This window comes from Prosopis cineraria, unplaced genomic scaffold (assembly GCF_029017545.1).
Source record: "Prosopis cineraria cultivar Desert tree isolate PC_DT_omini unplaced genomic scaffold, ASM2901754v1 PC8, whole genome shotgun sequence".
Classification (NCBI taxonomy): Eukaryota; Viridiplantae; Streptophyta; class Magnoliopsida; order Fabales; family Fabaceae; genus Prosopis; species Prosopis cineraria.
This window is the reverse complement of record NW_026555339.1, coordinates 11742360-11754864: the sequence shown is the minus strand read 5'-3', so window position 1 is coordinate 11754864 and position 12505 is coordinate 11742360. Positions and strand designations below refer to the sequence as shown.

At 33.6% G+C, this 12505-nt stretch overlaps 1 protein-coding gene and 2 long non-coding RNA genes across 4 annotated transcripts; 2 read left to right on the top strand and 1 right to left on the bottom strand.

Moving 5' to 3' along the window:
* Nucleotides 1-994: 994 nt before the first annotated feature.
* Nucleotides 995-2787, bottom strand: LOC129317094 (uncharacterized). The gene is made up of 3 exons (XR_008594923.1): nt 2713-2787; nt 2051-2139; nt 995-1227 (listed from the first exon to the last, which is right to left on the bottom strand). It is a non-coding gene; the product is annotated as an uncharacterized LOC129317094 (long non-coding RNA).
* A 2429-nt stretch (nt 2788-5216) lies between these two features.
* On the top strand, nt 5217-6016 carry LOC129317303 (putative disease resistance protein RGA3). The gene is made up of 2 exons (XM_054961655.1): nt 5217-5276; nt 5654-6016. Exons 1-2 carry the CDS (start codon nt 5217-5219, stop codon nt 6014-6016), a joined length of 423 nt encoding a protein of 140 aa, XP_054817630.1.
* A 1145-nt stretch (nt 6017-7161) lies between these two features.
* LOC129317093 (uncharacterized) lies at nt 7162-10798 on the top strand. 2 transcript variants are annotated; one of them, XR_008594922.1, is made up of 5 exons: nt 7162-8314; nt 8972-9068; nt 9154-9210; nt 9755-9817; nt 10466-10798. It is a non-coding gene; the product is annotated as an uncharacterized LOC129317093 (long non-coding RNA). The 2 variants fall into 2 exon arrangements; XR_008594921.1 differs by lacking the exon at nt 10466-10798 and adding an exon at nt 10009-10459.
* The last annotated feature ends 1707 nt before the right edge of the window (nt 10799-12505 follow it).

Genomic DNA, 12505 nt, shown 5'->3' with positions numbered 1-12505 from the left:
GGTGTTCCGTCATTCGACCTCCGATTGAAGTGATTTTAAAGCTCACACGTCACATTCAAAGGGTACTATAAGTGTACCAAATTTCAAAAAGATCCAACGGTCGGATTAAAAATTAGACATGTTAAAAGATTGACTATTTTTACTGTCATGACAGCTAAAAAGCTGTCATGACAGCACTTCCGGACCAACTTCCGGAGTGCACCATTTCATCATCTGACCTCCGATCGGAGTGATTCCAAAGCCCACATGTCACTTTTAAAGAATACTATTAGCATACTAAATTTTGAAAAGATCCAACGGACGGATTGAATTTTGTGCAGGTTACAAAATCAATACTGTAGCTGTCATGACAGCAATTTAATGCTGTCATGACAGCACCTCCAGACCAAATTCCGGAGTGCGTCGTTTCTCCGTCCGATATCCGATCGACGTGATTCCAAAGCCCACACGAAGCTTATAAAAGGTTTTACTTGTGACCCAAATTTTAGAGAAATCCAACGGTCAGATTAAGATTTGGACACCCGGATGCAAAAGTGCAGCTTTTTGGTAAAAACCATTTTCAAAATTGTCCAAATCCCATCCTAATGGTCACAAACCTGTGGAAACACTTTGGACACGTCAAATAAGATTAAAAACACTTGATAGAACATTCAAATGATGGAAAACCCCCATACATCAAAATTTGACCACCCGGGTGCCATTTCCTAAAATGGACCCTAAACCCCCAAAATGCACAAATCATACAAGAGTGGTCACAAATCAATCCAAATACCATGTATTTATATAAATACATATGCTAAACATTTTCACTTGGCTCAGAGCTCCTTGTGGGGCCCACGCACCCACTCTCTCTATCCAAGCTGTATGTTTTCCCATAGCACACCATTTGCAATGCAACCACTTTGCATTTGCTTATAAAATCACATATATATCAAAATAAAGATCTGCTTGTAATAGAAACTTGGTCTACTAAGTAAATCCATCAAAACCACACACCATAACCAAGTTTCCTAGCCACAAGTCTGCAAACAGACAAAAATTCATACACAAGCACACAATCCACACATATTCACACACACACACATAATCATATCCTACTGGCACCCTAATCTTAAATACATTACAATATATTTGCTCAAAAGAAAGGGGTTGCAGTTCTTTACAAATCACAAGCAAACCCCTAGCTTTGCTCTTTTCCCCGTCCACCACTGGATCCTTCGCCTGGACCTAGAATATTGAAAAGAAAGGGGTGAGACAACCACAGTCTCAGTAACAGTGAAATCTATATTGATTATTACAAAGTAAGCCATAATTAAATAAATGAATAATAAATTCAACATAGTATATAATTTAGCCATTTAAAATGCATGAATGCATGACCTAGGCCGGTATGGCCTTTCATGACCAACAGAATGCCCCCTGGCACTCTTTAACTCGCAGGTAAACCTTATACCTACTTGTACCTCCACAGGCACAAAACATAATCTAAGGCATGATCTAATCCACCGAACCGCCTATGCCCCTTCGACGTGAATCCTGAGCAGTCAAAGCTAACTCCCTCCCAGAGCCAGCCCGACTTACTCTCCATGTGAGGGCTACCTTGGCCTAGGCACTCAACCTCACACTTCATATGTCGGATTCCCTCCCCCACTGAGAGGTGTCGAACACTCAATACACTAACCACTTTAGTGCACTGAGCCCACAATACGTAAGACAACACTGAGTACTGACAGTGTGCCATAGAATATCAAAAATCCACACCTTCTCATTGGTGAACTCCCACCGAGATCATGCCTTTTACTCTTGTCTACCTTTCCTGAGTATTGACCATTCAACACTCTAAAGTAGTATAATATTTATAAATCTCATTTCCATAAAAACATTGTTATTAAACAATTAGAAAACATATTTGCACTATAATCAAAGTAGTACCCCATAACCCCTTATAAAGCACATTTAATCTTTTAAAACATGTAATGCATGATAACTAGTAATATTTATTCAAAAATAGCTAAAACAAAGTAATAAGAAATATAAATTCCCCTGTTACCTCAACCCTTTGGTACTAAAAGAGTTCCCCTTGTACAAAATAGGGCTCGGCTTGTTCCTTACTTCTCAATAAGTTCCACCAACAATTTTCTACAACATATAAGTGATCCACATCACTTATCATGACAAATAGTATTAATGAAGACTATAACTTATACCACACAACTTAGGTCAATGAGTCATAATCCACCCTAATGGTCCATATATTAAACCAACCATTCACATAGTATCACTTAACCACCAAAACCATTTATTAGCCATCACTAGGCTAATTTTCAATTTATATAATTTTTTTAATCAATTAAAAACCTTTACTTAGTGCCACCAACTTTCACCATTAGCCCTTATAATGAAAACCAAACCTTAATTTAAATCTTATTGGGCTCAAATAGCAAAATTATAACTAAATCAATAGGCTTAAACCATTGAGGAGCAAAAACCCAATTTCTCAAGGTTTATTTTGTGCCCAAAACACCTCTTTTCATCCAATTATTCACTCAAAACATTAGATCACTATATAGAAACTCAAAACATGCTCCCTAGAATCCAAAGAAACAAAAGCTTACAAGAATAAAGCCTTTGGGATCAAAATCCAAAAATTTCCTCTTCCAAAAATTGAAGAAAATCAAGAGAAAGAGAAGAGGATTGAAGTAGGGAGTTTACCTATCGTGTAGCCGAGCTCGCAACGGTCGCAAAGACTCCTAGATCCAAGCCTAACTCCCTCCCTTTCTCTTCTCTTTTCCTCTCTCTCTCTCTCCCGTTTGTGCGTTTGCTTCCTTTCTCACTTTCTCTGCGTTTCTGCATCAGTTTGCTCCTTAAAATGCTGGTCAAAAACTTTGGGGAAAATTACAAGAAAGGGCCCAACATTTTTTATTATTGCACAAAAGCCCGGGTCAACTTTGGTAATTTTTCTCATAGTTAAAAATCAAATAAAACCAAACTTTTGCTTAGTAAAATTCGAACTCTGGGCCTCTATTAAATTATTCTAAATTTTAATTTAATTATAGATATTTTATTTTATTTTTGTTTATTTTTTTTAAATAAATTTGAGTCTTAAAATTTTTAGGATGTTACATAACACCTATAAATCAACCTATATTCTGAGCTCTATCTAAAACTTTATGGTTTTTCCCCAAACAAAAGTCATGGATTTGAAAACTCAAAAAAGAAAGAAAGAAAACAAACAATAACAAACAATACTTGCGTTAAATTATGACACATATTGCATTAATGTTACCTTAAACAAGAAGCACAAGCCCAGTTCCCAATAACTGTTTCATAAAATATTTATGTAACTACAATATTTTATTTTATTCCTTTTTTCATTTCCAAATAAATCATTCTCTTTCAGCATACCTGTAAGTATTATTAGTGTTTGAATAGATGTGTAAAGGATCTTTGTCCCAAAAAAAAAAGAATAGATGCGTAAAGGATAGAATAGGATGAAATGAAATGACTAAAAAAGATTGAGTGATCGAGAATTTTGTTTAGAATTCAATATGATCAAAAAGATAGATTTCGTATTTGATTAAAAAATATTACATGAAAATAGATAGATTTCATTTAAAAGTAGATTTCATATAATACACGAAAGTAGCATCTATCTATATTAAAAATATAAACAGGAAAGGACTATTCCTTCATAACATAACGAATTAAAATTTAAATTTTTATTGGGAGAAGGACTTATATTTAGTGTTCAACTATGCGTCAAACAAGATTGCTTTCAATAAAAATTTATTTGTGAATAATAAAAAATAACAAAATATATAAACACATCCTCATCGCTAAATATATATGTCCTTGTAGATATGTTTATTTTACAAGAGTAATTGGAAAATTTGAGTCTGACTAGTCCCATACTGCAATAACCCAAAAAGATTAAAAATAAAAATATAGGAAAGAAACAATGATGGATTAATTTTAGCCAAACACTAGTACAAAATATAAAATTTATAGGGTACTTTTTACATCGGTTAGAAGGCAAACGGTGTCAAAAATAAAGGCGGTGGTATTTTTGTAATTATATTGAATTATGTGACACTTTTTACACCGGGTTCTTTTACACCGGGTGTCCAGGAACCCGGTGTAAAAAGTGTTTTTTAAAATCCTTTCTTCCTTCCTCCATTCATCAGTTCCTTCTCCTCCTTCTCGCGCCCTCCCTTTGGTGTCCCCTTCGTCCGCCCACTCCCCCTCCCCCCATCTTCTCCCTCGCTAGCCCCCCTCCCCCCGTCCGCCGAGCCCCTTTTAAATTTCTATACAATTGTATATATTATTAATTAATATTGTTATTTTTATATTATAGGATACTCTTAAGGAGCAACAAGCCCAAGGAAGCTTCATTCCAGAGGGCAGAAATGATACCTTAATAGTTGCTACAGGCAAGCCAGAGCATCTAGGTTGTGTGAGGGGCGTTGGATATGGTGTAGGCATTAAGGACTATTTTGGAGCATCTGCACGTCCCAATTCAGGAGGTGTAGTGACTAGAGAAAAGCTTGATACATTGATATCCACTGTGAGGTAGCAGACTAAGGATGAGTTTGAAGCTTCATTTGCAGCTCAGCTTCTACAAATGAAAGAGCAAATGAAGGAGGAGATGATGAGCATGATGAGCTCACGATAGGAGACAACTGCTGAACCAATTCATACGTCTCCTGCATTTCATAGTACAAAAGGGAGTAATATTCTTGAGCGTGTGTCAGAGGGTCCTTCTAGTGACAACATTGGTGAACCATGTGAGATATTTCTAGAAAATCCTGATAAACGCTTGGTTGCTCTTGGTAGCATCTATAGCTTGGGGTCAACCATCCACCACAAGTAAATTCAAGATGATTAAGTAAGAGTGGTGGTTGCATATCCAAAAGTGCCAGATGCTTTAGTTCCATTCCCTACTGATGAGGTGAAGACTGTGGTTGAAGCTGTTGGCAATTTTATCCTATGGCCCAAGAGACTTGTGAATCTGGTTCAAGCTGTGGTATAAAATTTCATGAATTTTTATTATGTAGCAACTTCCTAATATATATTTTTTATTAACTATTTCTTGTCTTTTTATTATGTAGAAGCTTTCCTCGCCGAATCTCCTAAAGCTTCCACAACCCTCGTTGACTCTGCATCAGCGAATGATCTTAATGGCGTATGATTTATCATTCGAATTCAAGAGTTTAGAAATGGATTCGGAGGTTGTGGGCAAGAAAGACATGATAGTGACAATTGAACGAGAAGATTTGGTTCAACTTCTGTCGAATAATCAGCTTACCACACCACACATTGAACTATTTATGATGTAAGTATATTTTTCTTTAATATAATTGCATTGTTCTAAGTAAACTTAATCATCAAGTTTAGTAAACTAATATAATTACATTGTTGTAGGTATTTTCATCATTTATGCATTACATCGGGCAAAGGTGATAAGTTTGGACTCCTTTGCCCTCATCACATGATAGAGAAAGGTAATACTCCAGAGTTAAGGGCGCGTACCTCCAACAGGGAATATGTGAAGTCAAAAAGGACGTTTTTATGGCTCAATATATGCACTCGTAAGGATCAATTTATAATTAATAGTTTTTTAATATGAATTTACTTTAACTTGTAACATATTTAGGTGAATAGTTTTTATGGCTCCGATAATAATTGTTGGCTTTTACTCTCCAAGCATGCATTTGCAAATGAAGATCCAAACAGATATCCAGAGCTAGGAGCAATCGGTAAGCAAATTGCAAGAAAATGTGGTGGCCTCCCAATTGCTGTGAAAACTATTGGAGGTCTTTTGCGTTCAAAAGTGGATGAAAAGGAATGGAGTAAAATTCTAAATAGCAACCAATGGGGCATACCAAATGATGATGTTATGCCTGCTTTGCGTCTGAGTTATCTCTATCTTCCATCACATTTGAAGAAATGCTTTGCTTATTGCTCAGTCTTCCCTAAAGATATGTTGTTGGACAAAAAGAAATTGGTCTTGTTATGAATGGCAGAAGACTTTGTACACCAACAATCCCATGTGATGAAGACATTTGAAATGCAAGCAAATGACTACTTTAATGAATTATTGTGTAGGTCATTCTTTCAACAAGATAGTGGCGATTAAAGAAAGTTTGTCATGCATGATCTCATCAACGATTTAGCCAAAGTTGTATCTGGAAAGAGTTGCCTATGGTTTGAAGGCCAACAAATTTCAAAACCTAGTCTTCGTCACTTATCATATCCTAGGCAAAGGCGTGATGGCTCTAAAAGGTTTAAGAACTTCTATCAATTAAATTGTTTAAGGACTTTTTTACCCCAATTTATAGACAAGTGGATGATACCTTGTTCATTGACCAGAAAGGTACCACGGGATTTGTTGCCAAAACTAAAATGTTTAAGAGTACTATCTTTGTTTGGCTATGACAATGTCAATGAGCTGCCTGATTCAATTGGTAATTTGCAACATTTGCGATATCTAGACCTTTCTGGCAATTCAATTGAAAGATTTCTTGATGCGGTCTTTACACTTTACAATTTGCAGACATTGCTTTTGTCAAATTGTAAGTGTTTTAAAGAATTGCCGGGAAAGATAGAAAGGCTTATTAATCTACGTCACTTGGATATTAGTGGCACCACTTTAAAGGAGATGCCTAGACAAATTACAAAACTAGAAAATCTTTAAAGTTTGAGTACCTTTATAGTGGGCAAACAACCGATTGGATTGGGAATTAAAGAGTTATAAATGCTCCCTTCTTTGCAAGGCAAACTTTCCCTTTCAAAACTAGAAAATGTTGTTGATTCAATGGATGCTTTGGAGGCAAACTTGAAGAGGAGAGACAAAATTGAGGAGTTAGTGTTGGAATGGGATTGTGACGCTCAAGATTCACAAATCGTGAAAAATGTCCTCAACATGCTACAACCTTCAACAAACTTACAAAGATTGACCATCAACCAGTATGGTGGCACTAACTTTCCAACTTGGGTAGGAGATTCTTCATTCAAGAATGTTGTATATTTATCAGTAGAATCCTCTTCGATTCAACCATTTCCATCCTTGAAAATTTTAGAATTTAGAGATATGCCACTTTGGGAGGAATGGATATTGTTTGATGGTGAAGATGCCATTTCCATCTCAAATATTTGATTTTATCTGATTGTACTATGTTGAAAGGAGACATGCCTAATAAGCTTCCATCATTAACAGAGGTTTCTATTTCAAATTGCAAAATGTTGGAGGCAAAATCAACAACTTTGCATTGGAGTGCATCTATCGAAGAACTAGCAATTGTGCAAGGGGAACAGGGGTTATTAGGAGCTCTTGATTATTATTCTCTGGACTCTTTGAAATCTATAACAATTCAGAAGTGTGATTGCTTGCGGTCATTGCCAAGAATGATAATGGATAGCCACGTTCTTGTAGATTTGTCTCTCAATGATATCCCAACAATCATGTCCTTTCCAATTAAAGGTTTACCTGCTTCTTTGCAACGTCTTACAATTGAAAATTGTGAGAAGTTAGAGTTCTTACCTCAGGAATCTTTACAAAACTGCACATCACTTGAACACTTGAGGATTGTGAATAGTTGTCATTCCTTGGTATCCTTCCCATTAGGTTGTTTTCCCAAGCTTAAAACCCTTGACATTAGCGAATGTCATAATTTGGAGACCTTTACAAATGTTGGGGGGTCTGCTCTTCCCTTAGAATTTTTTCAAATTGAAAGATGCAAGAAACTTAGATCACTGTCAGAAGTACGCATTGATTCCCTTGCCAACCTTCGATCTTTTGATCTAAGAAGGCTTCCAAATTTGGAATCATTGCCTCAAAGGTGGTTTTCCTTCTAATTTACGATCTTTGGAAATTAGTGGATGTGAGGGACTATCTTGTATGCCAATTGAAGATTGGGGTTTTCAACGGTTACTTCTCTCTCAACATTATGGGTTAGTGGTGATGGAAGTGAAACTATACTCCATAATTTACTAAACAATCAATTACTGCCCAACTCTCTTGTGGATATCTACGTAAGGGATTTCTCTAATCTTAAACGGTTAGATCGAAAAGGGCTTCAGCACCTTACTTCTCTCGAACAACTCTCCATTTATAGCTGTCCAAACCTTGAATCCTTGCCAGAAGATGCGCTGCCACCCTCCCTTCTTCGACTATATATCGGCAAGTGTCCTAAATTAGAAGAAAGATATAATTTTGAAGGAGGAAAACACTTGTCTGACATCTCTCTTATTCCAACCGTATCAATTAATGGTGAAGTACTATGATCTTTGAGATGGTGCGGCATTGCGTCAAAAGGTGAGCTCTCTAATTCCAAAACAATCAAACTTTTCAGTATTGTTTTATTTTCCCGCAAATAGTTTTTTCCTTTTTTTTCCCATTTCCACTACACACATAAAATTTTTGGTCTTCCCTTCATAATTTTTATTTCGGTCTTCCCTTCATAAAACATTAATTATAGGAAACATCTTACTTACATCATATATCCCTCAAGTTGTAAAATTTTCTAAGCCAAGACCACCAATGCTTCTTCAATTTTTATTTTCTCGAAAAACTTATAACCCTGTGAAACTTGTGGTTTAATTTAGAGCACTATACTTTCTCATCAAAATAAATAATAATTATAATAATATCACTGCTGATAATGTTTGTTATACTATTTGTGCGCATCTGAAGAGTGAAAGAGAATTATCAATGGCATCGTTTTTTTGTTTGAAATGGTCAATTAATTATCAAGTTACTAGTGATATGAGTTAATTATAAAAGTTGAAAAGATTTAGAGCCATGTCTAATTAGTTGACTCGTTATTGCACATTTAATATCTGTGCTTGATTAGATATTTTGAACCCGATGCATATATATTTGTAATGAGATGTGAGTTCTAATATATGTACGTATGTATGTCAAGTAGCTTTAATTTCTGATTTTATAAGATTTATTGTGTTGATAAATTAGGTTAAAGAAGATGAGGAAGCAGTCAAAAAGAGACAAATATGATATGCAGGGAAGGCAGGCAAGAAGCTAACCCAGACATTGTTGAGGCTAAGTACAGGTCTATATTTTTAATGTTTAATGATTTTTTATAAAAATATGTAAAAGCATTTTAATAGATCTGATTCTTTGTTTTTTATTATTAGGTCAGAAAATGTGAAAGAAGCTCACAAGAATTGCTCCACTTTCAGCACCAAGAGCTGGTAAGAAACAAATCAATCCTCTCTTCATCTTCTTGAAATTTATAACTAATTAATGATAAGTGTGTGTGTGTGTGTAGACACACAACACATTTTATGATGAGTTCTTTTTTCAGATTTATTTTGGTAAAAGATGATCTTGGTATGGTTGAGTTTATTGCATTTTAAAATAATATATACCAATTGCAAGGTTTTTAATTTAATAAAATCATTATATGAAAATTCAAATCAACAAAAATATCCTAGTTTTATATATATTGACCCATTATTTATAAAAGCCAAATTTAAAGTTTAGCTGAATGTTTTTCTTTTAATTGGATACTGCCCTTAACTTTTTAATTACTTACTTTAAAATTTCATTAAGTAGAATATTTTGGGCTTTTCAATATGCAAAGTAATGGCCAAGTGTCTACTGAAAATATCACATGTCAGGTAATACTTATAGTTAAAAGAAAGTAAACTACTTTTTTAATTGTTGTGATTGAAAGCTTCCTAGAGTTATCAAATCTAATATGATATTCTGGTTTGATGACTCATGTTCAAATAGGTGAAGAAATCAGTTAGAATTGCTCTGTTTTAAACAGAGTCATATGAGAAGCAAAGAAGGCAGGTAAAAAATTGATTCGACTATAATTACTTTATCTCCTTATTTATGTAATATCAATCCCACAATTAAATGAACATAAAGCAGATGTTTTTAGCTAAATACATATATATATATATATATATAAAACTTCCACTTTAGCTGGACAATCTATTAATGTAAAACCAGTATTCCATTGAGGTTCGTTTTTTGTACAGTTGTGCAGAAACTTGATTCTAGTGTGTTGCTTCCTTCACAATTGTCACGAGGCAGAATTGAATTTCCTCATCAATTTCTGTGTTACCTCAACAACAATAAACACAACAAAGGCATGATATCTAGATTTAATATTAGATACTTAGTTCAGTTTATTGAGATTATTAGTGTTTTAATGAACACTCTTTTAATTTACCTGGACATTCCTTTGCATTGATTAATTCGCCACTTGCAATTCCCATATGCTCATTTTATTATATTAAGACAATGTCTTAAAATGAATATGATATTTTGATTTTGATAAATCAGGTCAAAAATAGATGTGTGGTTTTACATAGAGCAAATTAAGAGTTGATAAGAAAGTAACGAACCCTATATATGTTCATATATATAGAGTCTTGTAATTTGTAACTAAGCATGTTTTTTAATGCATTACTTTAAATAATATGTTGTTTGTAGACCTCTACTGATATACATTTGTTCTTGAAGATTACATGACATACACACCTTCCAGGCATTTCAAGGTAAATGAGAAAAATTAATTTAGTCTCCATGAGCCTAATTGTTTAATTTACTAATTCTAATATGTTAAGAATCTAACCTGTGACTTTTAGGCAATATTTGGTTATTAGTTTTGATGATAACGAGTAATATTAAAATTATTTCAAATGATAATTGATATTTTTGAAAACTGAATCTGATTGATTGTGTTTATTGCAAAATCAGGGAACAACAAATAATTGACAATGGTTATGGAGGAAATTAGCTGTTGGGACCAAGAAAAGAAGGAAAGTTAAACATAACAGAATACAAAAAGAGAACTGATGTTGATGAATGATTTACAAAGAGATGATGATTGAATTTGAAGATGCAAGCAGATTATTATTTATCCGAGCTTTATTGTGTACTTCCTAAATATCATTGTTCGAATTTGAGTATTTGGGTGCTTAGAATTTTTTTTACTACCTAGCTTTTTCAATAGAAATTTCTAATAAGCTACTTTTTACATTTGTTTTATTAGTTTTGGGTAAGTTGGGTAAAACCATGTATGCTAATTTTAGGTGAGTTTTGTAAAAAAAAATTTAGAATTGTGAGTGAGCTCAACATGTAACTTATAGGGATTGTAATTGGATTTTTACAGGGAAAATCTCTTGAGTTTTTCTCAAGAGAATTGGATGTAGTTCAGGGGACCAAACCAGGATAATTCTTGTGGTGCATAATTCTCTCTCTTCCAATTTCTCTCATTTATAAGCTAATTTATTTATCTACACGTTTCATCTCACACATAAACACTATCAAGATGTTTTAAACTTAATATAATTAAATCATTATTAGAACTGTTGTTACCATCTATTTTAAATCTGAATTGTCCAAATTGCTAATTAGATTTAATAAAAAATTATAATTTTATTTTAATAACTATAAAATTAAAATTAAAATAAACATATTTAATCTGGACTATTTAAATTAAATCTAAAGAATCTAGTTAATATGGATGGGAGACGAGTGTGAGGAGAGAAGCTAGGTCCCACAAGTTTTTCACATATCAATTCTCAAAATAAGGTGAATAAAATAAATCACAATAATGATAATATAAAATATGAGAATGTGAAGCTGATAATCAAGAGGAAATCACTTAGTTTGAATTAAATTTGTCTTCTTTAATTATGATTTTTCAATCTGCAAGCCACAAAAAATTATGTTTCTTAGAATCTCAGATTTAATTAATTGATTAATTCTTGAATATATCATTCCTAGACTTTCAAGTCGTTTCTTGGCTCATTGAGCGTAGCCAATGTCCTTATTTTCTGATATAATTATATGCCTGTTTGTTGCAAGTGATGAACTTTAATTTTAGTTGTTTGTGATAACTTATTTATAATTTACTTTTAGCCATATGGTAGAAAGCTCGATCCCAGACTCATTATTTGTTCCCCATGAAAAATGCATCAATATTAGACTTGTGTAATTACCTAAATTGTAGATGATTTGTATATCAAAGTATAATTTGGGATTCACCTTGAAGCATTTTTTAATTCTCTATGCAACCTATAAATTTGAGAAAATGACAGTTAGGTCCAAAAATTACTTGATTTTATTTTTATCTTTCTTACTTTATCATAAGAGGAGCAAGGTCATTTGACAACATGAACAAATGGATGAATATTTAGTCAATCACATTTACAACATATTGGGTCATATTTTATAAGTTCATATATCAAGAAGATGAGGTTGAGCCCAAATTTTGAATAGAGAAAGAAGGCCAGCCTGTAAGAGACCTAAGCCTACCCAAAGTGACCTAATCACATTTTCAGTGTTTTCCAAACTTATGTTTTTTTTTTTATAGTAAATTATTGAAACTAAAGCTAGGAATATGGTTAAACTCTAACCATATAAGTTGGCCCATATGAGTTGAGTTAGGTTCAACTCATTTTAATATGAGTTAAAAAATCCTAACCCAATGATCCTTAAAGGTTAATAGGTTAAATGAGCTAACCC

What these genes read in the sequence shown, in the direction of transcription:
- LOC129317303 (XM_054961655.1), top strand. Translation starts at nt 5,217, where the DNA reads ATGGATTCGGAGGTTGTGGGCAAGAAAGACATGATAGTGACAATTGAA. An exon ending in CAATTGAACGAGAAGATTTG is followed by an intron (nt 5,277 to 5,653) that starts GTTCAACTTCTG and finishes TAACATATTTAG; the next exon opens with GTGAATAGTTTTTATGGCTC.